The 24,170-nt window shown below is 42.3% G+C and overlaps 1 protein-coding gene across 1 annotated transcript in view; it reads left to right on the top strand.

The window, feature by feature from the left end:
- The window catches only part of npr2 (natriuretic peptide receptor 2), a 46,576-nt gene extending 22,406 nt beyond the window's left edge, over positions 1–24,170 (top strand). The window contains exons 8-22 of the mRNA XM_078088193.1: positions 3,478–3,598; positions 4,760–4,834; positions 5,652–5,729; positions 7,278–7,382; positions 8,616–8,687; positions 9,457–9,616; positions 9,724–9,879; positions 12,297–12,465; positions 18,116–18,262; positions 18,879–19,002; positions 20,200–20,268; positions 20,354–20,528; positions 21,695–21,793; positions 22,693–22,784; positions 23,599–24,170. Coding sequence (XP_077944319.1) covers positions 3,478–3,598; positions 4,760–4,834; positions 5,652–5,729; positions 7,278–7,382; positions 8,616–8,687; positions 9,457–9,616; positions 9,724–9,879; positions 12,297–12,465; positions 18,116–18,262; positions 18,879–19,002; positions 20,200–20,268; positions 20,354–20,528; positions 21,695–21,793; positions 22,693–22,784; positions 23,599–23,661 — 1,705 coding nt within the window. The 3' untranslated portion in view covers positions 23,662–24,170. The remainder of the gene's footprint in view (positions 1–3,477; positions 3,599–4,759; positions 4,835–5,651; positions 5,730–7,277; positions 7,383–8,615; positions 8,688–9,456; positions 9,617–9,723; positions 9,880–12,296; positions 12,466–18,115; positions 18,263–18,878; positions 19,003–20,199; positions 20,269–20,353; positions 20,529–21,694; positions 21,794–22,692; positions 22,785–23,598) is intronic.

Below are 24,170 nucleotides of genomic sequence, written 5' to 3'. Positions count from 1 at the left end.
CAAACAAGTGTTAATCACCAGCCAATCAGAATGGATTTTGAACAGAGGAATGATGGAAGAAAGACGGAGGAGCAGCTGGCCGCCTGAGGTAAATCCACTAAAGCGGAATCTGTGTTGATCTTGTAAGATATAAAATAACTACCAGATAATTAGACGTTAAGTGTTCCCTTAATTCTGAGAACATTTACGTTTTCTTCTATATTTGTTTTTTCAGCTCACTGTTCAGCACTCTCAGCATGGTTTCCTAACGAGCTAGCTAGTTTTCCTGGACTCTTGGCGAGTAAGTTTTGTCAAATATGCTCTTGAGTTTTGTTAAAAAGAATATTTGATCCAAGTATAGCATTTGTCTGTTTCTGTTACGGGAACCCAAAAGGGAATCTCTGTGACGCTGGTCCTGACCCACAGATCTGCTCCAGTCTCAACTATATTTAGATTTAGATGATTCAATCAATGACAGTTTCATGTTTGGAAAGCTATTTCTGACTGACCCGAACACTTTCATTTGATTTTCAGTTGACTTCAAGCCCCACAAGGCCATGAAACTGTAAATGTAAACCACCTGTTCAAGTAGAGCGGATGAATCACTGCAGAAGGCTAACGAATCCCTTCCTGTTCCTACAGACACAAGCGGAGCTTTGCAGAGCTGTTCACATAGTCTCTGACCGTCCAGCTGCTGTGAGGCCTCCATGTTCACTACTTGACCTTTAAAAAACCACCACTAAGCTACTTCTGAGTTTTGACACTGTTAATAGTTATTCTCAGATCAATCAGCCAATAACCAAGAGTTTCTTGACTTTGGTGTCGCTTGATATGCATACGGGGATACAATTTAGATACATTGATATGTATTTTTAATATGAAGGTTTTAAAAGATGTATTATAGATTCAATCCATTTTGTATTTGCTGCTGCTTATTTGTAATATTTTATTAAAAAGATAGTTTTATATTCATAATTAATTTTGTATTAGTGTAATGGGAAATCTAAATCTAGTTCACGGAGCATAAAACGTTAAATACACAACATAATTGAGTCATCCCCAAACTGTGAACTTATTGATGTCTTTTGTATCAGGAAAATGGCTGTCTAGTTGGATAGTTTTGGTGATATGTCGCTCTCTGAGTGTAAAATGTGCTACACAGTAAGATTTGCTGAATAAACAAATGAATAAAAATCTACTTCTGTATGAAATTTTTGTCCCTTTGCATTTAATAGAAGTCACAAATGTATGCAATGCAACATAATCTATAGTAATTTAGCCTGAAATGCAACCTTTTAGGTCCAATTGTCTTTTTTAATTTGGAAAAAAATTACTTTTCGAATGCCTTTAAAAAGTGTTCATTCCACATGTGGGCATTTTGAAATCGGATTTTTTTTTAAGGCAATTAACTGCCCTGGAACATTCTGGTTGTTTTTTGGGAAACCTGAAAAAACACATGGACTGCAAACATGTAACACCATCAAAAGGAAATAATGCTACTTGTTTTCTACTTGTGACGCAGCAACGTTGAACGTTGTCTCGGCGGATCGGTGGACGTTCAGCAGCTCTCCGTTGGTCTCGAGTGAGAGGCGTGAGGCTCCTGTGCAGCAGCAGCAGCGAGAGGGGGTGTTGAGCAGAGCAGCAGTGCCTCTGTTGTTTTAATGGAGGGGTTGGTCCAGCAGAGGTATTCGCATATGGGACTTATGAAACAATAGGCCCAGTGTGGAGCCCCACACTTTGCCCCTGTGGCTGCCAGAGGTCTAAACCAGACTCCTTAAACAGAAAAATGCCTCTTTTTTCTTTTTTTTGGTGGTGGTAGTGGTGGATGGGGCTGGAGGGCAATGGTGGTTAAATAGTGTTTCCTGTCCTTAAAACGGTTGCACATAGGCATGACCTGGAGTATTTGTAGATTAAAGTCACATGACTGACACAGTTTTCCCTGGTGGAAACAAGTTTGAACACTTTTGGGGCAAACTGGTTTGGGGGAAAAGCTCAAATGCGGTGATGTGCAAAGGCCTGAATAATTCCCTGCTGCCATCTGGAAGTGTTTTACACCTTTTAGATTGGGTTGGAATGTATGCCCTCTGCTCGTTTCTCATTTCAAGTATTTTAAACAAAAAGATTATGTAATAATAGTTTAGTCTGGTCTGGAATGCATCTTCCTCTCTGCGGCCAGACAGACTGATGATGAACGAAAACCACACTCAAAAAATGTAACTGACATGAAAATGACTAGATTCATAAATCTGGTTTGGCCGTGCAGACAGTTAACACATCACAACTCAACACTAAATAGCACATCCAAGATAACGTAATGTAAAATGACCTAATATCTAATCTAATACAGCATTGACCTGAACTATTATCCTGTAATAACACTCTGCGTAAGTGCACTCAGAGAGCACAGAGCTCAGACAAAGCGCTTTTGAACCGTTGTACAATAATGTGTTAGTTCTTCTTATGAATCGAATCTCCTCTGAAATATAATGGCTTCTTTCTTTGCCTCGTGTTACACTTATTAGTATTTTTCCGTATTCCTGCTGACAAAGAAACCCACAAATAATAATGTAACACAAACCAAACGTACGTGCTGCACAGATGAAATATGTTTTAGTCAAACAGGAAGTCAGCGTTGCACCGTGTCCCTCTACAATAAGACGATGAGATGCTTCCATCGGATTGAGCCGGAATAGAAGGTGGAAGGACATCTAATAGTCTAATTTAGTCTCTTTTTGTTGCCTTTTTTACGACTAGAAAATGCTTTTTTTTAATAAATAAAACATGTATCGTCACTGAATAAGTTCAACACTTCTCAGTACGCTCTGATTTTTAAATTGAATGATTACAATTTTTTTTTTTTTTTTTACAGTAAAATGTTGTTGCGTATTTCAGCATTTGTTTGAAAGAAAGAGCCCATTGTCCAGGACAAAAAAAATCACCTAAAACTGAGTTTCCGTTCCATTCCAGTTGAATAAGTAGAGCATATGGCCCAATGAAGTTACGATCTAATAGAATCCAAACACACAAGCCTCCCAGACATAAAGACATGCACAGCCGCTGCAGATCTGAGGCTGCCATCTCAGGAAGTACCACCAGAAAGATGTAGATACTGCACGAATACGGCAGTTATAATACCGTGTACTTTTTCCTATAAAAAAAAAGCTGACCACCTTCCCTCTGAATGTTTTTTTGACTTTTCTACATATATCTAAGTGCACGTAAATTAATTCTAATAGCTTAAGCCTTATTGATACTTTCCAGCACCTTATTTATGATGAAGCAGGGTTGGTTATTTGGATAAAACATGCAATTAGAAAAACATCTCTGCAGGCCCAGAGTTGAGATTCCAACCTGCAACGTCACAATTCCGTGGTCAAAACATCAGCAAATGTCATTCTTCCCAAAAGAACCACGAACCCAGCGCGCTGTAAGTGAGATCGTCCCCTTGTGCTGCTGTCCTTGTTGACTTCGCCACCTGTTTTTCCCCCCTTTTCCCAGGAAACTGAAGCTGGAGAAAGAGCTGGCTGGAATGCTGTGGAGGATTCGTTGGGAGGACCTTCAGTTTGAGAGCCCCAGTAAATACCACAAACGGGCCGGCAGTCGGCTCACCCTCTCGCAGGTACGACGTCTTCTCGGCGTTGCCGTCGTAAAATACAGTATAAGCGGGCCGGCGAGGCGCACCGAAAGAGGTTAACGGCTTCCGAGAGTTAAAAAACTGAATTCATCCACGTGATGTATTTTCAAAGCAGGAAGCCCTGAACATCTCTACCCAATTCTCAGCCTTCCATCGCCTTGCGTTCCATCAGCGTGTCCGCCCCGGCCTCCAACGTGTGATTAACAGCGTGTTCTTCTGGAGGGTTACGTTGCCGTGTCTGCCAGCGGGAGAGACCCAACAAAGCTCTGCAGCTTTCATCACACCAGACTGTATCAGCATGGCCACTGCCTTAAAATGGGACCCGCCAAATATGAGAAAACGCCATCGCCGAGGCGTTAGAAGTTACCAACTTGTGTTTACTCGCTGGGTATTTAAAAGCAGTTTGAGGTTCTGCGTAGAAAAGGCACCCTGAGAGGGTCCAAATCCTTTGTTGGCTCACACATTCCAAAGCTTTCCCGGCAGTTTATTGAAGGTGGCTGGGTTTTGCGGTGGCAGGCGCATATTAAATGATGTTAAGATAAGCCTCCCGGTCCCCCCCCCCCCCCCCCCGTGTATGATTCCTCATCACGGTCTTCAAGTATCGGGTTGTGTTGTCTGAGCTGGCTAATGCATGTCCTTTGGGTTGTGTTTTTCGACCCACACGTGCAAGCATTCATGAAAAGCACATGCGCGCACCTTTTTCATTACTGGTTTTCCGTCCAATTCCGGGATAATGTGCGTTTGGAAAACGCAGTCATTTTCCAGACCGACGTATTTTCCAGCGCGCCGTGTTCAGCCAACATTTGCATTCTATGCAAATATGTAGTTAACTGTCCTGGCTGTCTGCATGCAGTGCGCCCACTTGATTTTTATTCACTCTGTGTTGCACTGCAGACATTTGCCTGAGGACTCCAGTTGGTGGTATGAAAAAGAGTAGAAATCAGCTGTATTCCCATTTCTCGTTTCACATTTGGCAAAAGGGAATTTCACGTTTCGCTGAGCAAAGTACTCCGGGTGAGAGAGTCGGTGGATGAACCCCTTTTTTAAGGAGCTGTGTCGCAGTGAAGGGAAGGTCTTAAATGACCAATATTTAATCCTTGACTGTTTTTTTTCTCCTCTTCTCAATACTTCTCCCCCCCGTCCCAGAGAGGCTCCAGCTACGGATCCTTGATAACTGCCCATGGAAAATATCAGCTATTTGCAAAAACGGGCTATTTTAAGGTAAGGCTTAGTGAGTTCTGACATTTTCAACTCCTGCCCACTCCTTTACCACCCACACATGTGCACACTCTCAGAGAAGAGCCAGAGAGCCCCAGAGAGAAAGGGAGCGCGTGGGCGAATTTAGGTAGTTGGGTTAATGTGAGCTGAAGAATGCGAGAATTTTCTTCTTCACACATTTTTTCTTTCTTTCTTTGTGTTCACACTCCCACCTCGCAGTCTGGTCACGGCCATCGACTTGTTGCAGTTAATTCATCCTTTTAAGACGGTGGAGGTGTGACAAAATAAGAAGGCAAAAAAATTATATTGTCTTGGTTTTCTTAGCTGTGTGTTGAAGGCTTTATACAAATGCTGGTGTCACAGTTCAGCCGTCAGAACGTCTCGTGGGTCATTGAGGATACTGATACACTTAATGATACACACGCAAATTCTGAATTATGACACCAAAGCGCAAACAGAGAGAGCTTCCCCAAGGAAATACCTCAAAATCTCAGGTATTTGTTTGCGTTGACTTCCTGACATATGGCACCAATCATCAGCTCCTAACTGTATATTTCCTTTCAAATAAAAGTCCCAGCTCCCGTGTGGACTCACATAGCTGTTTTGAGATATTCACACAGCTGCCTTTGGTTACTGATCCTCACATATCAAAGCAACAGATACAATTTTTCTGCAGCAGCGGACTAAAATAGACCCTAAATGTACCTGCACCACCGGTACATACATGTTCCTCTTTCCATTTTAATGATCCTTCTGTGCACGTGGATGTTACATCCTCAGATTGCATCCATTGCTCTGTTTCTTCTCGGGCTTTCCACAGGGGAACCTGGTGGCCATCAAGCATGTCAACAAGAAGAGGATTGAGCTGACGAGACAAGTTCTACTTGAACTCAAACATGTAAGTTTTCAAATGTGTCATATAGTAAATGTTTCTATCCTCCAGGGTTCAGAGAATTGTTTTGTAACAATTATGTCAGCTACATTTAATTTATACAGACAAAAAACAGAACATTACAGTTTGAACAATATACTTGTTTTTTTGGTGTGTCTTGTCACTGGTTACTTTTCAACTTCCTCATGGAGAATCGAATGAATCGCTCTGGATTTGCTCCAATGGATGACGGGATGTTTGTTTACTCCGTAGGACAGTAAAAGCTTTTTTCTAACCCATCAAAGGAAGTGCGAGCAGGCTCCTCATTAGTACGTTCAGCCAGCGCCGCTTGCAGGATGTTGATCATTAAAGACAACATCCCTAAACTTTCGTCCACTTCGACAGCCTCTGATGCAGAAAAAGTTCCTTCGGCCGGGAAATATTTACGAGCGAGCGATAAGGAAGCTGAAGAAGATAAATGTATGTGGTCTGGTGATGGAAAAGCAGAGTGGCACGGGGAACCCCATAACTCGGAAACTTCACGGAAGATCACTACCAAGATTGAAGCTTGCTCTAACTCACTTAAATCCGTCCGAGTTCTATTTTGCTCTGTTCTTGCGAGCTGCAGTCCGCTGGAGGAGAGCACCTCCGGCTTCCTTGAGGCCTCTGCGGTCTCTCGGCCGGTCAGCAGGAACACACGGGAGTGAGGCGGCTGTCTGAGCCTCTCGCTGCCCCCGGGGAGGCCGATCGACCGTCAAACCTCAGCTCATGAAAAAGCCCCACCAGATGGGGGGAAGAGACGGGCCTGCCAGTGGAAACTTGACCACTTGTCTTCCAGCACTCTCCCTCCCACACCCGCCTCTCCATCAGGGGAAATGATGTAGGCCAAAGGGCAGGCTAACATCTCCCGAGCTGTGAAACAGGAGCGATTAACTGCCTGCGTTTGTGAGAGCGTCTGTCCCTCAGTGGGCTCAAAGAAGATCACACGGAGGAAATTGGGGACACGGTTTTTAGAAGTTCCATTTTTTTCTCTTTTTCTGTGTCATGCGTCTGATAGCTCAAGGAGGATGTGCACACTATGACCCTCTATTGATCCGTCTTGATCACCGAACCTGAAACATCTCTGGTCCTCTAAACTTTTCCTATTTAAAATAAATTTGTGTTGTAAAACCAGTGGGATTAGTGGCTATTTTCCTTGCGGAGAAGTTTTACACGCTCTGCCTGCTTTCCTCTGATATTCCTGCTCCGAACATCCTCAATGTATTATTTTTTTCATCATCCTTAGCACACAGGCTCATTCATAACCTCCAAGGGCAATTCATGCACATGCACATGGTTCAACAGGGTACCCTGAGGAGGAATGCGTCTCAACACGTTGAAAAAGACACCGTGCCAGCTCGCTGAACTGTAAATAGACTATTTTGATGAACTGCTGGCAGCGTTATTCTCCAAACTTTGTACAAAAATGAACCATCAGTCCTCTCCCCCCGTCCTCTGTTTCCATGGGGTTTGGGAATGTGATGTTTGGAAAGAGTTACACTCACAGTTGCAGTGTATATGTGTGGTTATTTTCAGATGAGAGACGTTCAGTTCAACCATCTAACCAGGTTCATCGGGGCCTGCATTGACCCCCCGAACATCTGCATCGTAACGGAGTACTGCCCCAGAGGCAGCCTGCAGGTAATGTCTGTGTAAAACAACAACAATAAAGCCAAGTATTTTTATGTTTTAAAAATTCTCTGCCGTAATCAAGAAATATGTGAATGTTAAATAAGGATTTCTTTAAGAGAATAAAGATGTATGATGCAAACTAAAAGCCTCCAGATAAATACCTTAAAGTACCACTGTTACATTTGATTATTTAACAACTTAAAATGTCTTGATAAAGTTTAAATAAATGAAAAATTGAACATTTGGCAAAGACATCATGTCATAAAATATTGTAGATTTAATATATTTTAGTTATGTGTGCTTCTGATTCTCAAAGTGTAACTAGGACCAGGATTTTCTATTGTTTTACAGAATCAAATTGATGAATCAATAAGGAGAATACCTGCGTTGCAGCCCTGTACACTTGCCATATTGATTTTACATTCAAGCAAATCTCTTCCCACCAGGTTTTTAACTTTGTCAAATAAATATCTTAACATACATAATGTAACTGCAGTAATGACTTGCTTAAATGCCAAAAGTAAATTAGAGAGAATTTGTGGGAGTTTTGTACTTTTTCAAACTGAAGCTGCTCAGCTGATCAACACATGGACCATGCAGTCTAATTAATAACTGAATTAAACATAAGACAGCATACTTTATTTATTGCAGTACCAATAAGCAGTTTGTAGAAAATTAAAACCTCGTCAAACTGCGATTCCTGGCAGTATTTCCTGGCAGTACAGAGTTCTACAACCACCGTGTTTAGACTGCTGAGCTTACAAGCGCAACGTGTGCAATGTGCCATGTTCCATCTTTCGCGATCTGTATTTTTTGGTTACAAAGTGTAGTACCTGGGGCCTTAAGGAAGTTGTACCTGGCCTGGACTCTATGATTCCGAGTTAACCATAAAATGGACGAACTTGGAAACTATTGGAAACAATTGGATCGTTAGTCACTTAGAGAGGAAATTGTGTGTAATATCCACATAACTGTGACCGCTGTGGCTGGATGTCAAAAAGGGACCTGGATTCCAGCAAGTGCTCGACTAAAGGGCTTTAGAGGGTAACATCCAGAAGTAGCTGACAATGTGACCTTGAGGTATCTGATGGTGGTTCTGTATTAACTCCCAGGATATCTGTTGAGGCTAGTCTGGCCGCCGAGGGGCTCTTGGAAGTTTAAAAGAAAAGAACAAACTAGAATTTCTCTCTCTGTGCAAAAATGTCCTGCCTCTTTTTTTAATTAGTTTTTTTGGTTTTCCAGGATATTTTGGAGAACGAGAGCATCAACCTGGACTGGATGTTCCGCTACTCACTGATCAATGACATTGTGAAGGTACAGAACTGAAAGATCTGCAAACAAAAAAGCAGTAATCAGGCAGAATCCTCCATTTATATAATAGTTTTGTATCGATGTTGGCAAAGTGGCCGTGTTACATGCTTTGTGTGTTTAACGACTAGCAAAGAAAGATGTCTCAGTTGCCATGGTTTCACCTGGACAGTTTGTGAAAGAGTGAGAGAGGCAGAAAAACCCAGTCAATGTGTAATAAAGCCCAACTCTGAAACTACAGTAAATAGTGCTGTTATACAGCGAAAAGTGGGACAGAAGTACAATTATAAACTTTCCTTCAAGCCAATCAAAACTAATCATGGACTTATTTTGGAAGATTATCCTCAATCTGTCCTCACAAAGAGGCTCTTTGTCTCTTGGATGGACCCGATATTGCCCTGTGTACATGGCAAAGCGCTTTGGCTTAATTTCTCCACACAGATAGCAGCGCTCTGCAGAGAAGAGGCGCTACCGAAGCTTTGAGGGACTTTTGACTCACCGTTTCCACTAAATATTGAACCCGGGTACATTCAGTACCCACAGTCCCTGTTAAGGAATCAACAGTAATTTCACAGAAACTCTCCCTTGACTTTTCCATCCTTGAATCACGGCCTCTTTTCAAAACCTACCGCATGCATCCACTTCACGTCAAAGCCTATTGCTTCCACATGTCTGGATTTGTGTGTTCTCATGTATGATTAGCTGTGAAGAAGGAAAAAAAAACAGCAGAGAGAACCCCCCCTTTAATGCTCGACTTCACACTCCTCTCCACCAGGGAATGAACTATCTCCACAACAGCTACATCGGCTGCCATGGAAATCTGAAGTCATCTAATTGCGTGGTGGACAGTCGATTTGTTTTGAAAATCACGGATTATGGCTTGGCCAGCTTCCGCTCGTCCTGCGAAAACGACGACACGCACGCACTCTATGCCAGTAAGTGGAGCTTGTGTATTCGGTCACAGCACTGAATCTTAATCTTATCACTCACAAAAAAAAGCAATGGCCTCCTGTTATGCCGCATCCGTTTCTTTGTTTCTCAGAGAAGCTTTGGACGGCTCCTGAGCTGCTCATATACGATCGCCATCCTCCTCAAGGAACTCCAAAGGGTGATGTGTACAGTTTTGGCATCATTCTGCAGGAAATAGCCCTGAGGAATGGGCCTTTCTATGTGGAGGGCATGGACCTCAGCCCCAAAGGTAAACACAAGTTTCTTTTAGAGGCCTCTGGGAGGTCAGCTGACCACCGGGATCCTTTCAATCAAGCGTGCAGCAAACTAACATGAGCACGAAAAGTAGATCCAATGGATAAATCTGCGCAAAAATCCTTTGTGTCAGTAATTTAAAAAAAGCATATCTTAAGTAACATTAGGAAGCTTCTTTATAAGAAGCTGGTATAGAAATGTTTCTGAAGACGGGAGGAGAGAACAGACAGAAGTTAACGTTGATAGTAACTTCATTCAGTGGCTTCTCGCTGTCATTTCAAACCTTACCTTGTAAAAAGTCAGACAACTGTACGCAGCTCTTTACGCAAATAAAGAACACATGTTGGCCAGATGTCAAAGGCAGGTGGAGTGTGGCACAAAAACAAATGAGAACAAAGCCAGACAAAACACAAAAAGGCAATATATTAACAAAAGTAAAACGTAAAAAGAGCCAGCTTGAAGGGTGGATCCATTCATTTTTCTATTATGATGTAGCTTCTCAATAGTAGTAGTCAATGAATTCTGTTGGTTTATAACAGATTTTAGTGAAAATATTCTAGTTTTATTGTACATGTAAACTGATTGATATGTTTAGGTGGTTAAGATATATTTTGCTGCTGCTCCCATCCACATCTGCTTTACCTCGTTGTCATAGAGACCATTCCAGCCGGTTCTTGTATCTACAAAACGAGGGAAGATACAACCTCTCTTTAAAATATCTAATCTATCCCTTTCAGTTTTTTCACACTCACTGTAGCATTCAGCTAGTGCTAGAGCTCTAGTTAATAATAAACTTATTGTACGAGGTTACCGTGATTGGTTCTGTTTTTCAAATCCTGGAAAAGAACACAGACGGTGTCGACCAAGCAATGACTGTATGAGTTTAGAATGCTATTTATGTCATTTGCCAGCCAATATTGTTTTCATGTGTCCTGTATTTAGCTATGAAGTGCCAATAATGAAAAAAAAAAACATATATATCTTTATTAGTGCTGTCAAACAATTAAAATATTTAATCACGATTATTCAGATTTATGTCATAGTTAACTCAAAATGAATCACAATTAATCGCTTGATCTATCGCTAGATCAATTGATCTATTCTAAATGTCCCTTCATTTATTTATTTTTCCTTATTTTTTGTTTCATTTTAATGCTCTTATTAACATGGAGAAGTGAAATTATAAAGTGCACATTTCAGGTAAACAAAATTGCCGTTAATAACGCGCTTAACTGACAGTATATATATATATATATGAGCCCACAGAATCAGCATGCGGAGATACACAAACAGACTGATAGACAATAATATAATATAAAGCCTTAGTGATGAAATTACATTTCTGAACAACAGCCTTATTACTGAGAGGTCTTCTGTTTTCTGGTTACTTTCTCTTGCCATACTGATAATTTCTTATTTTAGCCAAAACTAAAAACATCTCAAAGCTTTACCACTGATGACACTTGAGGTCTTTAGCCACTTGCACACATGTTTTCATTTATTTTTACCTAATCTGCTGTTTCCTCCTTAGTGATGGTGGGGAAGGTTTTAAAAACCCTTTTGGGGCGCATCCACCCTTTAAAGACTTTAATTGGCCGTTTATTCAAAGTTGCGGTCGATGCAAGTGCATGATAATTATCCCTTAACAGCACCTGGAAAACGGCACTAGTTCTGCAGTGTCCGAATGTGACTTTCATGATGGCACTAACAACCGAAACAAGAATACGCGGAGGAATCATTATGCGAAAGATATCTCGTTCAAACTTTTAAAATTACAGTATAATGCATCAACCAAAGAAGTACTGTGCAATGCTGAATTTATTAAGGGTCATTCAGCAGTTACACGTTAATATAAATGCTAAATGTCAATATTCGCAATGAAAGTATCCTGAGAGCAGCCTTTTCTGGCTTAAAACATGTTTATTAGCGGCACTGTAACTTGTATTACGAGACCAGTAAGAAGTAATACGCCAAACAAATGCTCACTAAATCTTTTCAGTGGCTAAAGTTGTATAAATGTAGAAAATGTAAGCTTGAGTTTACATTCACATGAGTTTACACTCACAAAATTGTTACTGTACAACATCAGAAAGACCACAGAATACAAAAGCTTGCTTCCTGCAGTCATAACTTGAGTTATGCATTGAGGTTGCCAGGGCCACCAACACTAGCTTTATTTTGCATGAACAGAGAGGAGAGTGCTATCAATGTTCTTATTTCAAAATAAAGGCATCTTCTCGACAGAGACGCCCCGAGAAAGTGTAGCATCACAAATCAGCACTGAGGACTGCTGTTTTGTTAAGTGTTTCAGTCATTTTGTCCGACCTACGTACACACATTTTACAGAGCGTGAAACAAATATGGAATGCAAAATAAGTTGTCTGAACCCCCAAAACCTTCTGTCCTTAACAGAGGTCGTACAGAAGGTGAGAAACGGTCAGAAGCCGTACTTTCGGCCGACGACAGACAGCAAATGCCACTCGGAGGAGCTGACCATCCTGATGGACGGCTGCTGGGCCGAGGACCCAGCGGAGAGGCCCGACTTCGGCCACATCAAGATCTACATGGCCAAACTCAACAAGTGAGACGCACACCTCACTTAAAAAGAGTCCTTAAAAAGTCCCAAAAGTCAGAAATCACGACAACCCTAGATCTTGCAAACCGGTCGTTTATGTGAAAGTAATAAATGATTCCGAAACGCTGGGAGCAGAAAGCACTCACATCCATCCTTTATTCAAAGTGGAGACAATTTGACGGATTGAATGTGACAGGGTCTGTTCTTTCTCAGACTATCAGTGTCTTTCCTGCCAGATCAACACGTGAACCCTGTGTTGAGAACCCAATGTCCCTCTGAATCACACGCAATCAATACATCAAAGAGATTCAAAAAGACAAGCGGGGAAAAGAATCATGTTTCTGGAAAATCGCCACGGCCATTTCAGATGAAAGGCCGCTTGTAATTCCTGACCGGCAGCTCCGGTCAGGAAGTCTTCTTTGCTGCCTTTTCACCTCTGCATGTATGTTTGTGTAAGAGAGGGCAGTGTGTGAGTCCATGTTTCTGGAATTGTTTTCAGTGATCCCATTAATCATTCATATGCGCATTTAGGCTCTGAGTTCAATGTCGACCGACGCAGGGAGGGAAGCACGTATGTTTTCCCTCAAGCGGAGCAGCTCTGTGAGGAATAGTTATCGTAGGAAGACTGCCGGGTGATACAAAGTGACACTAGCGCACACACACACACACACACATGGACATACACAAAGTATAACACGTTTTGGGATTTAAACCCGATACTGATGGGAGCTGTTCAGGAAAGAAGGAAATACTTGCTGAAATGCTGAATTATTTTGTCCATAAAATCGTTGTAGAATTTGGTTAAGACTCAAACCAATGAGGACTCTGGCTGTGTGGCAATGAACAAAAAACCCATTCACTGTTTTTTGGATTTGTTTTCTGGACTGAACCCAAGTGAGCCCATTCAAAACAAGTGAGACAAGCACAGAGAAAAAACAATTGTAAAATAACCCAAATGTTTATGACTTTGGCAGAATCTTGTGTGATCAAGTATGACTCATATGCTTTAAGGGCCTTTGAAATAATGAGCATCCCAAACAAAAAAATAAAAATGTTGTTCCCGAGCTGTAACATTAAGCGAGTTAAATTGAATAATTGAGCAATTGTCATCTGGGATATTTCAATGTAACAATAAGATTGAAAAGGTAGAATGTATATTATTCCACATACAACGTGGGAAAGGATTGGTTATATTTTTTCAGCTCCACAGTAAATATTTACGGATAAAATCAGGGTTGAAACGGTTAAACGTGATGTTCTTCTCCTTCCAGTTGTGACTACATGGCAACCTGGAGCGTTCTTCCTCTAACGTGGTCACGTTGTGTAGTATCTAGCTAAGCTTAAGATGGAATTCTACATGTTTAGCCTGTGTTATCAGTTTCCATTGAAGGTCACTCACACAGTGCGAATGCACTGGAAACTAAAGGTGAATATAGTCATTCATTATTGTAAAGGAGACCTCCCTTTTCATGTTAAAAGGCCCTTCGCAATCAGCGCAGATAACACTCGCCGGCGCAACAAAACAGCTCAAAGAGTTCCATTTTTGTGAAATCAAGTCAATAGGCTCCATTTATTTGTTTAATACCGTCATGCATATAATGCTCGGAGGACACACAACATTCACCAGAAGCAGGTGACGAGGTCAACTGTTATTTCTTGCTACAGATTCCTGAATTTAATTTATTCACGAGTGTAAGTCTATCCTCTAACTCGCAACGAGGAAGAGCTTTCTGTACACTTACTTAATTAAGAATGCTTTGAAAAGCGAGCATCCAGCATTACGGCTGGTCGGAAAAGCGCCGATCTAAAAACAGGTGCTTTGGACAGAAACCGATCCGCTCGGCCGATGTGTTTTCCCCTCTCAGCCCGACATCCCCTCTGTTCGTCAGTGCAGAGTGAGCTCAGTGATAAACAACTTTCCATTTGCAGCCGGCTCGGGGCAGAGAGCTCGTCTGATTGACGTCCTCAGAAGCACTCAAGGATGCTTTTGAGGGATGCGTGCGCAGCACCTCCTCGCGTGCGTGATGCCCGTCATCGCGTTAATGCTCTGTCTGCCGCTTATTTTCATTAGGTAAATGTGTGTCGTTGACATGACGTGATGGATGTGGTGTTATTATTGGTGTGTGTGTGTGTGTGTGGCTGGGTTTGAAGGGCGCGGCAACACGAGGGGCGTTCAGCAGTGAACGGTTCGGTTCAACCCGCTCGGCGAGCTGACGCTGGCCATGAACAGCCGACCCCTCCCGGTGCACGTCAAGCCTCTCTCTGTACGCTCCGTGTTCAGCATTGAAAATGTTCCCCTAAAACTGGCATATATCAGCGCACAGATTTGAGGAAAATGTAACAGGACGTTTGTTTAAATCTGTTCAGTATTGATGAACAGCAGCTGTAACCTGCAGCCGCCAAACAAACGGAAACGGCGCACCAGCAACCTCCGTCCACCAAAGGTTCTTGTTTCTGCTTCTGACAGACTTGTTGTTTTAAATGTCTGACAACATTAAGGACAGGAGACATTTATTGTTTTGTTATTTCTTTCACCATCCTGTTCCTCTCTTCATCTCTCTCGTCATCCGCTCTTCGCGCTCTTTATCCTGATTCAAACAAAGACCTCCTCCATGTTGAGTGGTTCAGCCGTGACATTGGAAGTGTTTTGGATGACAAAACTCGCAGTGACTCCGCAGAGAATCTTCTCCTTGAGCGAGATACATTCCATTGTGTTGCTTATTAGTTCTAAAAGCAAGCCGAGCCTTTCAGTGGCAAAAACCAACTTGTGATTGAAGGTGGCAGCTTTCCCCGATAGTGCATGTTGAAGCATGTGAACGTCCGGACATACCGGACCAATTCAATACTGTATTTGACGCTTAAACAGTAAGTTGTTGAAATTCTCCTTGGAATAGATTATAATTTGTTATTTGAACTTCTAATCTTCACTCATTCATACTGTAATGAGGGGTTTATGAAAAGGTCAACGTTCTTTCAGACAGCTGAGCTGATGTTGTGTAATTTGCCTCGGCAGCAGTAGGGCGCAACTCCAGCGCCTACGCGGCTGAACGCGCCGATTTTTGCTACAGGTTGAGAGAGTCGTTTGTAACATGAATAAATGACCTTGTGATGGACCGACTGCTAAATCGTCCGTGTTCCCGTCCTCGAGTGTTTTCAGTCCGTTTAAGTTAATTGAAGCCTAAAAATGGCTGCGTCAGCGTTCAGTTGTACGTAGCACCAACCCCTCTTTTAAAAAAACACGGATTGTTAAAATTGCAGAACTCCACGTTTGAAAGAGAAGTCCACAAAGCAAAGGGCGACTACATCTACTTCTTGTATGCAGTCCATGCTTTTAACAGACATCTAAACGCTAGTATCTAATCCGTCTAAGTGAGTTTTTTTCCCACTCGCTTTGAGAAGATTGACAGGATGCAGGATTGTTCCTTTGCTGAAATTACCATTTTTTTTGGCTTCTCACCTTTTTTCGCCTCACGCTCACCATCGATCCTGTTCTCGGTTTTCCCCGTTTTTAGTTTTCGGATGAATGGTGGAAAGCTTTGGGTGTCTGTGAACGCGCTGCAGTGAGCGGCCTGCGTGATTTGGCTCAGCGCGCTGATACGCATCGCTGTCTTTCATGTCTCCCTCTGCTGCTTTGTTCTTTAAACTCAAACAACATGTGGGCGTGTGTAGGATCCGTGACCCACAAGGATCATGGCAGGATGCCAGGCATCGATGCTCCGGGCCGTCACGGCGGCGTGGATGACTCACACTCACAGTCGGAGGGAAAGCGTGGACATGCATGTGCGTGTGTGCTTAGGCGAATTCAGAAATCACAAAAGCTACACAATACGTGCATTATATACGTAGCGTTAGCAGTGATGAGCTGGTCTTTTCCCTGTTTTTACCGGTGCACAGAGAGAGTTTTCTTTTTGTTGGTGGTTGCCAGTGGTCACGTGGCCACGTTGGGAGGGTGAAAGCAGCAGCACTCAAAGACTCATCGAGTCTTTTGTGTATTAGATCCTGGAGAATATCATCCACACAAACCGGCCCTGTTCCATTTTGCCACACTGCTTTTTTGCAAAATCATCTTTTTCTGTAAAAGCCACAAATCAGAGGAACACCATGGCTATCAGCACCTTACCCATGGAGCAAAATGATGATGGATTTATGTGATACTCTGTAGCTTAGTATTGTGTGTCCTTTTCACCACTTATATATGTATTATGTCATCCTCTAATGTTTCTTATTGTGTTATCCTTGTAATGACGTGGGACCACAGAAGCAAATGAGCTGAAGTTATATTCTTTACAGTGCATCAAATGGTGACATTAACGTATGTTTCAACTGTACATGGTGCCCTTAAAATAAATAAATAATGTAACCTCTGAGCTCCAGCCATCCTGCACATGAGGGTCGGTTTGCGTGTCATAGTCTGTGATCCTCAGGCTGGGAAAACGCTTTTAGGATGGAGCAAGTCTGGGGAAAATAAGCTCAGTGATGTCATCAATGTTATCTAAGCTTGAGTTGGAAACTGGCTTTACCAGACAGGGAAGGTCTGATAAAGACATGCTAACGGAAATGAGTTATCTATAGTTTTATGGAGTCTGGCCCGTATTAGTGACTGAAAGTGGAGAGGTTTCAGCTGTTTTTTGTCTTTAATGCCTTATTTGTCCCTTTTCCTGCAGCAATACTACATGCTCGGAATAGGCATTCATTTTCCATAGATCAATATTGAATGTTAGTTGCAACAAATGTGCTCTCTCCACCGGTTGGGTGCCGGCTGCGACTTAAATTTGAGGGCAGGGGGACAAGGGGACAAGGGGACAAGGGGTTCATTGAGGGTAAATTCTTGGACTGGGCCTGCCTTGACATTTAGAGGGTTTAACATTTCTAGTATGAAGTTATTTTTAAACTTATAGGGAAGCTAATTGACAAAAACGTTACTATTTTTCGCTTGATACATGTACATGTTTTATCAAAATTCCATCCGAGTTTTGTCCCTCACATCTGATAGATGGATCTGATTTTACTTGTATAAGTTGTGTTGCTGTGGAGAACTGCACATGTGAAACGAGTTGTATAAAGCCCTCGGGGGCTCCAGTGGGAGTACGATGTACGATGTCTGATGAATAGCTTTAGGTGATCTGTTTGAGTCGGCGTCGGTGGAGGCTGAAGACGAAGTGGAGTTTGACCGGCTCCTCATCCTGCAGGCTAGCAGCCGGAGTCTGCAGTGCATTCGCTGCTTGTCGTAACACACCAACTGTGAGTGGTGCAGTTGCATTGTGGGATCCGTAGGTGGCAATTTTTGACACGGAAGAAGAATGCTTGGATCAAAAAAGATGGGTCTATTTTGACAGTGTGGTCGGAGTTATCGAGCGTCGTGAGCAGTAATGGGTCTCCTTGTTATGCAGCGTGTAGACTCCTCGGCTCAGGTTGTTTTCCTCTGGCCGGGTGGAATTTAGGAGCAGTCAAAGGAGGCAGAAGAACTTCTTTTTTCTCTTTCAGTATACAGTTACATTTAGAAAAATAAAGGTAACACTCACATGCACTTGACCACAAAAAATTAGCATTTGTGTGTGTTTTAAAAAAAAGTTCTACCAGTAATTCCAGAAGGACTTTGCTGACTGGGGGTTTGTCTGAAGGAAACCTAATTTGACTCCGTTTGTGTCTTCCATAGGGAGGGTAGCACCAGTATCCTTAACAACCTGCTGTCCAGGATGGAGCAGTACGCCAACAACCTGGAGAACCTGGTGGAGGAGCGAACACAAGCCTACCTGGAGGAGAAGAGAAAAGCTGAAAACCTCCTCTATCAAATTTTGCCACAGTAAGAGCAAATGACCGACACCCTTTACTTCACATTTGTCCTTCCACCCAGAAGCTTAAAACCTCCAATCAACGTTAAACCAGCAAATTGGCCTAATGTTTTCATGGGAACTCAATAACAGTGTCAATTTCCTTAAATCCCTCTTTAATTAAAGATTCTAAATCCCTCCCAACACCACGTTTCATACACACTTCCCTGTGGTGAGAATTCACCACAGATGAAAGGGAATGGAGAGAGCTGAGGGGCAAACTACTCATTAAGGAGGACAAAGTTACAGACGCCAAAGGGAGTTTAGATAACACAACAGCAGTGAATCCCATCTTTCTCACTCATTTACAATCCAGAAATACAGAAAAGAGCCTGAGAGAAAGGGCAGATATCACTTCTCACCAGACTTCTGCCACATGTGTCTTTGGTATTATTTGATCGAGAGTAAAATAACAAGCGGAACAACGCAAAGATAAACTGACAACCGATTTGTAATCAACCGGTTGCTTGACGCTCTTTAAATATACTTTTGAGGAAGTAGAGTCGACAAAAGGATTATTAGACAGCACATTTTGACCTCGTGTCTCTCTCTCTGTCTCTGTCTCTCTCGCTCCCTGTCCACATGCAGCTCAGTAGCAGAGCAGCTGAAACGCGGTGAGACGGTTCAGGCAGAAGCCTTCGACAGCGTCACCATTTACTTCAGCGACATCGTGGGCTTCACGTCCATGTCCGCGGAGAGCACGCCGCTACAGGTACACGGCAGCCAATACATTAACGTCCAGGCAGTTATTCCCACCCTGCCAACTCCGTGTCGATAACCTCCTCCGAGCTGAAGTCTGAAAGCTTCTGAAAGCTTCCACAAGCCCCAGTTGCTCATCAGAGCAGCAGTGAATCCTCTTTCTCCGTTCATACATGAAAGGGCTCACCACCAGTATCGGGTCTGTACCTACGGTGTGTCTCATCGTTCCCACGGTGTGTATTCCCATACATGGGCTGCTGCTCAAAATAGTACAGCTGTTGGATGGAAGAGCATGTTGACGCAGAGTTGACTCACATTGAACCACCACACATCTCCCTCTCCGCTCAAAATCGGTTGGAAAGTCGCTTTGTGGAGCCGACACATGATCATGATGCTGCATCCACACAAAGTTTCATGGAGAATTTGACTCTTTCACCCGGAAAGGAAGCTCCCCACGAACTAACAATGCCTGTTCTCGGCTAAATCTCCTTTCTCCATTGAAGTTGTAAAAAAGAACCAATATGTTTGTTATGCAATAACAAAATATCTCACATCCAAATCCAGCGATGTAGTGGTAGTAAAACAAATGTAGGCATATGAAAAATGCTGTAATCACGGTGGCCGGTGAGAGTGCCGGCCTGCTGCCAGCTGGTGGGCCCAGTGTTGCTTTCAGCATCGTGGAGAACCGCTCATCGCTTGCTGATCTCTAGGAAGTGAAGATAAGTTTAGAGAATTGACCAGCTGGTTGTGAGCTTTAGAGTTTAATCCCGCGTTTTGAGTTTGGTATCTGGATACTCTGGATAGTCTAGTGAGACTTTATTTCTTGCAATTCAGATCCAGCAAAGTTGCTCACTATTCACTAGATGTCCTGACCAACAGAGATGCAATTATAAAAAAAAGATCATCAAAGATGATGACTAAATTACTAAAGGGGGTCAAATTAAATGCAGATTCCGTTTTTTGTAGTTTTACTTCTGGGGATTTGATTTATGACCCTGTAAATGTGTTTGTCAGTGAACCTCAGCGGCACTCTTCCAGCAACAGACAAACAAAGACTAAGTGGGAGAGTGGGAGGTTTTGCAGACACATTCTCCTCCCAATCTGTCAGCCTTTTAAACAGAAGAAAACACACATTTACAAATGTCAGATTTACAGTTGTAAACATTATTGTTGCTTTGTCAAGTCACATCATTAACACGCCTCTCTACAGGTTGTCACGTTGCTCAATGATCTCTACACCTGTTTTGATGCCATCATCGATAACTTTGATGTATACAAGGTAAGCAGGCATGGGAATACAACAGAGCAATTGTTCAAATTTGCATTTATTTTGACTCTCTCCTTCGTTATGACTCATCAACCAGGTGGAGACCATCGGCGATGCCTACATGGTGGTGTCGGGCCTGCCGGTGCGGAACGGAAAACTGCACGCCAGAGAGATCGCTGGGATGTCGCTGGCGTTGTTAGAGCAGGTCAAAACGTTCAAGATCCGACACAGACCCAACGACCAGCTGAGACTCAGGATAGGAATACACACGGGTGAGTCCGAACTCTCGTCTGCAGCTCTGCACATCTGCATCCCATATTTGGTCTCTCATAACAGCTGGTCTTCATCTTGCTGAGGTGTCCTGGACTAAAGCTCTGTTGGGTCTACGCCACCATTTATTTTATTTGTTTACAATGGTAGAGCTATTTTTTAGGGCTGTCAACATAAACGCATTAATCTATGCGATTAATGTGGCCAAGATTAATGCAACAAAATGCACGATTAATTAGTCATTTTTTTTAATCTATTGACAGCCCTACTATTTTTCTGTCTGCCACAGGGAAGTGATTACTTCATCCTACTTATGAGCACAAAACCAGAACTTGTGAATTATAGAATAAATAGTGATAGAGTTTGAACTCTATACCAGACTGCTTGAATATCGGCATTATCAGAAGTTATTCGGTTGTGGCATTATCAAGTCTGTATCTTGTTACAAATTGCCCTGTTTTCCCTCTAAAAGGGTTGTGGGCTGATCTTGCATTGGTTACAATAGATCTTTCCTTAAATTAATTCAGCTGTTGGCATATATTGTCACATACTTGGACTATAGATGTGCATAGATATGAAATCCTCTGTGCTATTCTTTGTCTGAGAAGAAAGAAGATATAACAGAATGTGTAATGTGACACCTAACGTGCTCTGCAGCTGGATGAATCGATTACTTGTGGGAATGTAAACTTAATGTATTTTTTCACTTTACTGTTGAAAGCTGAAACTGAATAAAAGAAGGATTTATTCACCACGGGTCTGTTCTATTAGTCTGCGCTAGTGTAACTCTTAAACTGACAACTGATGTGAATCAAGTTGCCAATGTGCTCACTGGACATAAACACACTCGAGTTTTAACTCGACCTGTCTGCAGCATTTAATCGGATGTCATTTACAAGAGGCTGCTGACAGTATTTAGACTGGATCAGCTCACGGCTCATATTCTTAATCAGACACTTGACATGCAACAGACGAGGACCAGTGTGGGAAGGCTGGTACTTAGCTTTGTTAAGAGTCATTTGAAGCATCATTTCAATTGAATTCTATAATTTCGTTTACGCTGCCGAGCTGGTCGTGTGATAATGACAGAAGTTCCCAGTGTTCCAAATATGATGTTCTTTTCTCGCTTTTAGATGTGACAATAGAGTATTCTGCCGCTGTTTTCTAGGTCCGGTCTGTGCCGGCGTGGTCGGTTTGAAAATGCCCAGATACTGTTTGTTCGGAGACACTGTCAACACAGCATCTCGAATGGAGTCCAACGGAGAAGGTCAGGGTCACTGTCACGTCTTTTTCTTCTATTTTTCCATGTCTTAACTTATTGACTGACTAAACCACCAACCTTTTTTGTTAAGTGTAATAGAAATATGATTTCCAAGGAAGGAGGGAATCCCAGACAAGTACATACTTTGAGTTTAAGCCATTTGAGTTTGAAATCAGTTTTATTGTCAAGAATCAAACAATACTGTGTAGTAAAAGATGCAAACCCTTTCTATTCTCTTGATGCTATAAAAACGCACAAGTAAATTACACAAAGCTAACAGTGAGAAAGAAAATTGGAACCGTGGTATTTTTCGGACCTTTTATGCTTCAGGGGACGGTTGTTGCCATGGTAATAGCTGAAGGTGCTGGATGGAAACGTTATCCAGTCAGAATAAGATTCCAAAGCTGAATATGAGAGGTTTGATGGACCTGCTGAGTCCACCCCTTTCTACACTGACGTTTCCTTTCTTAACTGGCAGTGACAGGAAGTAGTGTCATGAAACTGTGGTTGGATAGTTTGCCAGCCAATCATCAGAAGTATTGATTAACTACTGAATCGCTTCCTGTATTATGCCTCCACTGGTAAATAATTCATTGCACTTAGCTTAGGGCCTTTAGCCAGCGATAAACTGTGCAGCCTGATGCTTCACAGGCAGGAATCTCATCTCTGCATTGTGTGCACTGACTGGACAAAACCATGCAGACTTTCTTTCCTGTTAGCTTCTCAGCCGCTGAGGTCTGAATGCATCGGCTCGTCCCGCTCCTCGCATTCCTCACCTGTGCGGCACGAGGCCGGAGATGAAAGCAGTGTGGTGGCGAGGCGGATGTTGTTAAAGTTTCTCATCATTTCTCAATCACAGTGTGGGAATGCTCAGTCTTTGTTGTGCACTTGATGTGTTTCTGCAGCCTTAAAGATCCACTTATCCTCTGCAACCAAAGAAGTGCTGGACGAGTTTGGCTACTTTGAGCTCCAGTTGCGAGGAGACATAGAAATGAAGGTAAGAAGCCAAATTTAACTTCCCCTAAATTGATCAAGAAAAAGGGCACTCAGACCACAATAAAACATTTATCTGTACGACTCATTCGGCCTCAAATTCAGACTGAAGGGTGAAGTTTTGACTTTGTTTGTCCCTTTAATTTGAAATACGCCCCAGTAATTGCATTTTGCACAGGTATAATGCTATTGTGTTGAGAAAATCAGCCAGCACGTCAGATATAAACAGCTGGTCCAAAAAGTAAAAAGTCTTCAAACCTACCGTAGTTCCTGCTACAGTAGGTGTTTAGAGGAGAACACACACACACACACTAACTGACAAAGTGTAAACGAGCCTCCGATGCAAATGTTGAAAAGACATCATACTTGAAAGTAGGACATTTGAAAGAAGTAGATAAAACAAAATGCCGTTTAAGACTTAATACTCAACACAAATACTCTTGAAAAAGAAGCTTTATTGTAATTTTAAGTTGGAAACACCCTACCTTATAAAACAAAGAGAGATATGGCTCTGCAAACTGTCACTGTATTAAATGTTTCCAGAGCCAGTACGTTTAGGTCCTCAAGTCTTGCAGTTCATACATAAGTACCTTTTAGACTGAGATCCATGTTGATCTTTAGCAGAGACAAATATTTTACTCAACTACTGCAAAATGCTTTTAGCACTAATTATACATTATCGATGGTGGGAGTGGAAGGTGAGCTGCAGTAACCACCCGTAACTGAAGGGCAGCCTAATATAGGATATCGCGCCACAACATCCCAGCCCCCGACTTCATCCCCATTGATGAACATATTGATTTCTGTATTTTTTTCAGGGCAAAGGCAAAATGAGAACGTATTGGCTTCTTGGGGAGAAGACTGATGTGTACGTTATCTGAGAGGCCTGCTGATAATGTGGGAACAGCAGTGGAGATGACAGCAGAGGCTCCGGTGGCCGAGCCACTTCTTTATTTGTTCTAGAATAAGTCCTCATTGGTGATTTCCGCGCAGAGGAAAATAGGACACCATACAACCCAACAGAGGGAATTCCAGGTATATTTATTACCTGCATACCGTAACTGCAAAAAAAAAGAAAACAAAAACAAACAAGACAAAATATTGTAATAGCTGTTTTTTCTTTTGTATGACGAACCTGTTTTGTCCTGAGCAATTTTCACTGATAAATTCTTATTTTTTGTGCTTTCTATATTAAGATTTGTAAAATGTGTTTGGGAGTCTATGATGTATTAAATATTTGTTTGAAATATCCAATGAGATTTGGAGGCACAGTGTTACGATTGATGTCACTGCAGGGGTTCATAAACCGTGTTACACACTACAAGCTTATATGTATATATGTATATCCAAGATACTGTAAGATATTTTGCTGAATAAACTGAATAAAACA

This window comes from Gasterosteus aculeatus, chromosome 14, assembly GCF_964276395.1.
Source record: "Gasterosteus aculeatus chromosome 14, fGasAcu3.hap1.1, whole genome shotgun sequence".
In the NCBI taxonomy this organism is placed as follows: Eukaryota; Metazoa; Chordata; class Actinopteri; order Perciformes; family Gasterosteidae; genus Gasterosteus; species Gasterosteus aculeatus.
This window is presented reverse-complemented; position numbering and strand designations above follow the sequence as displayed.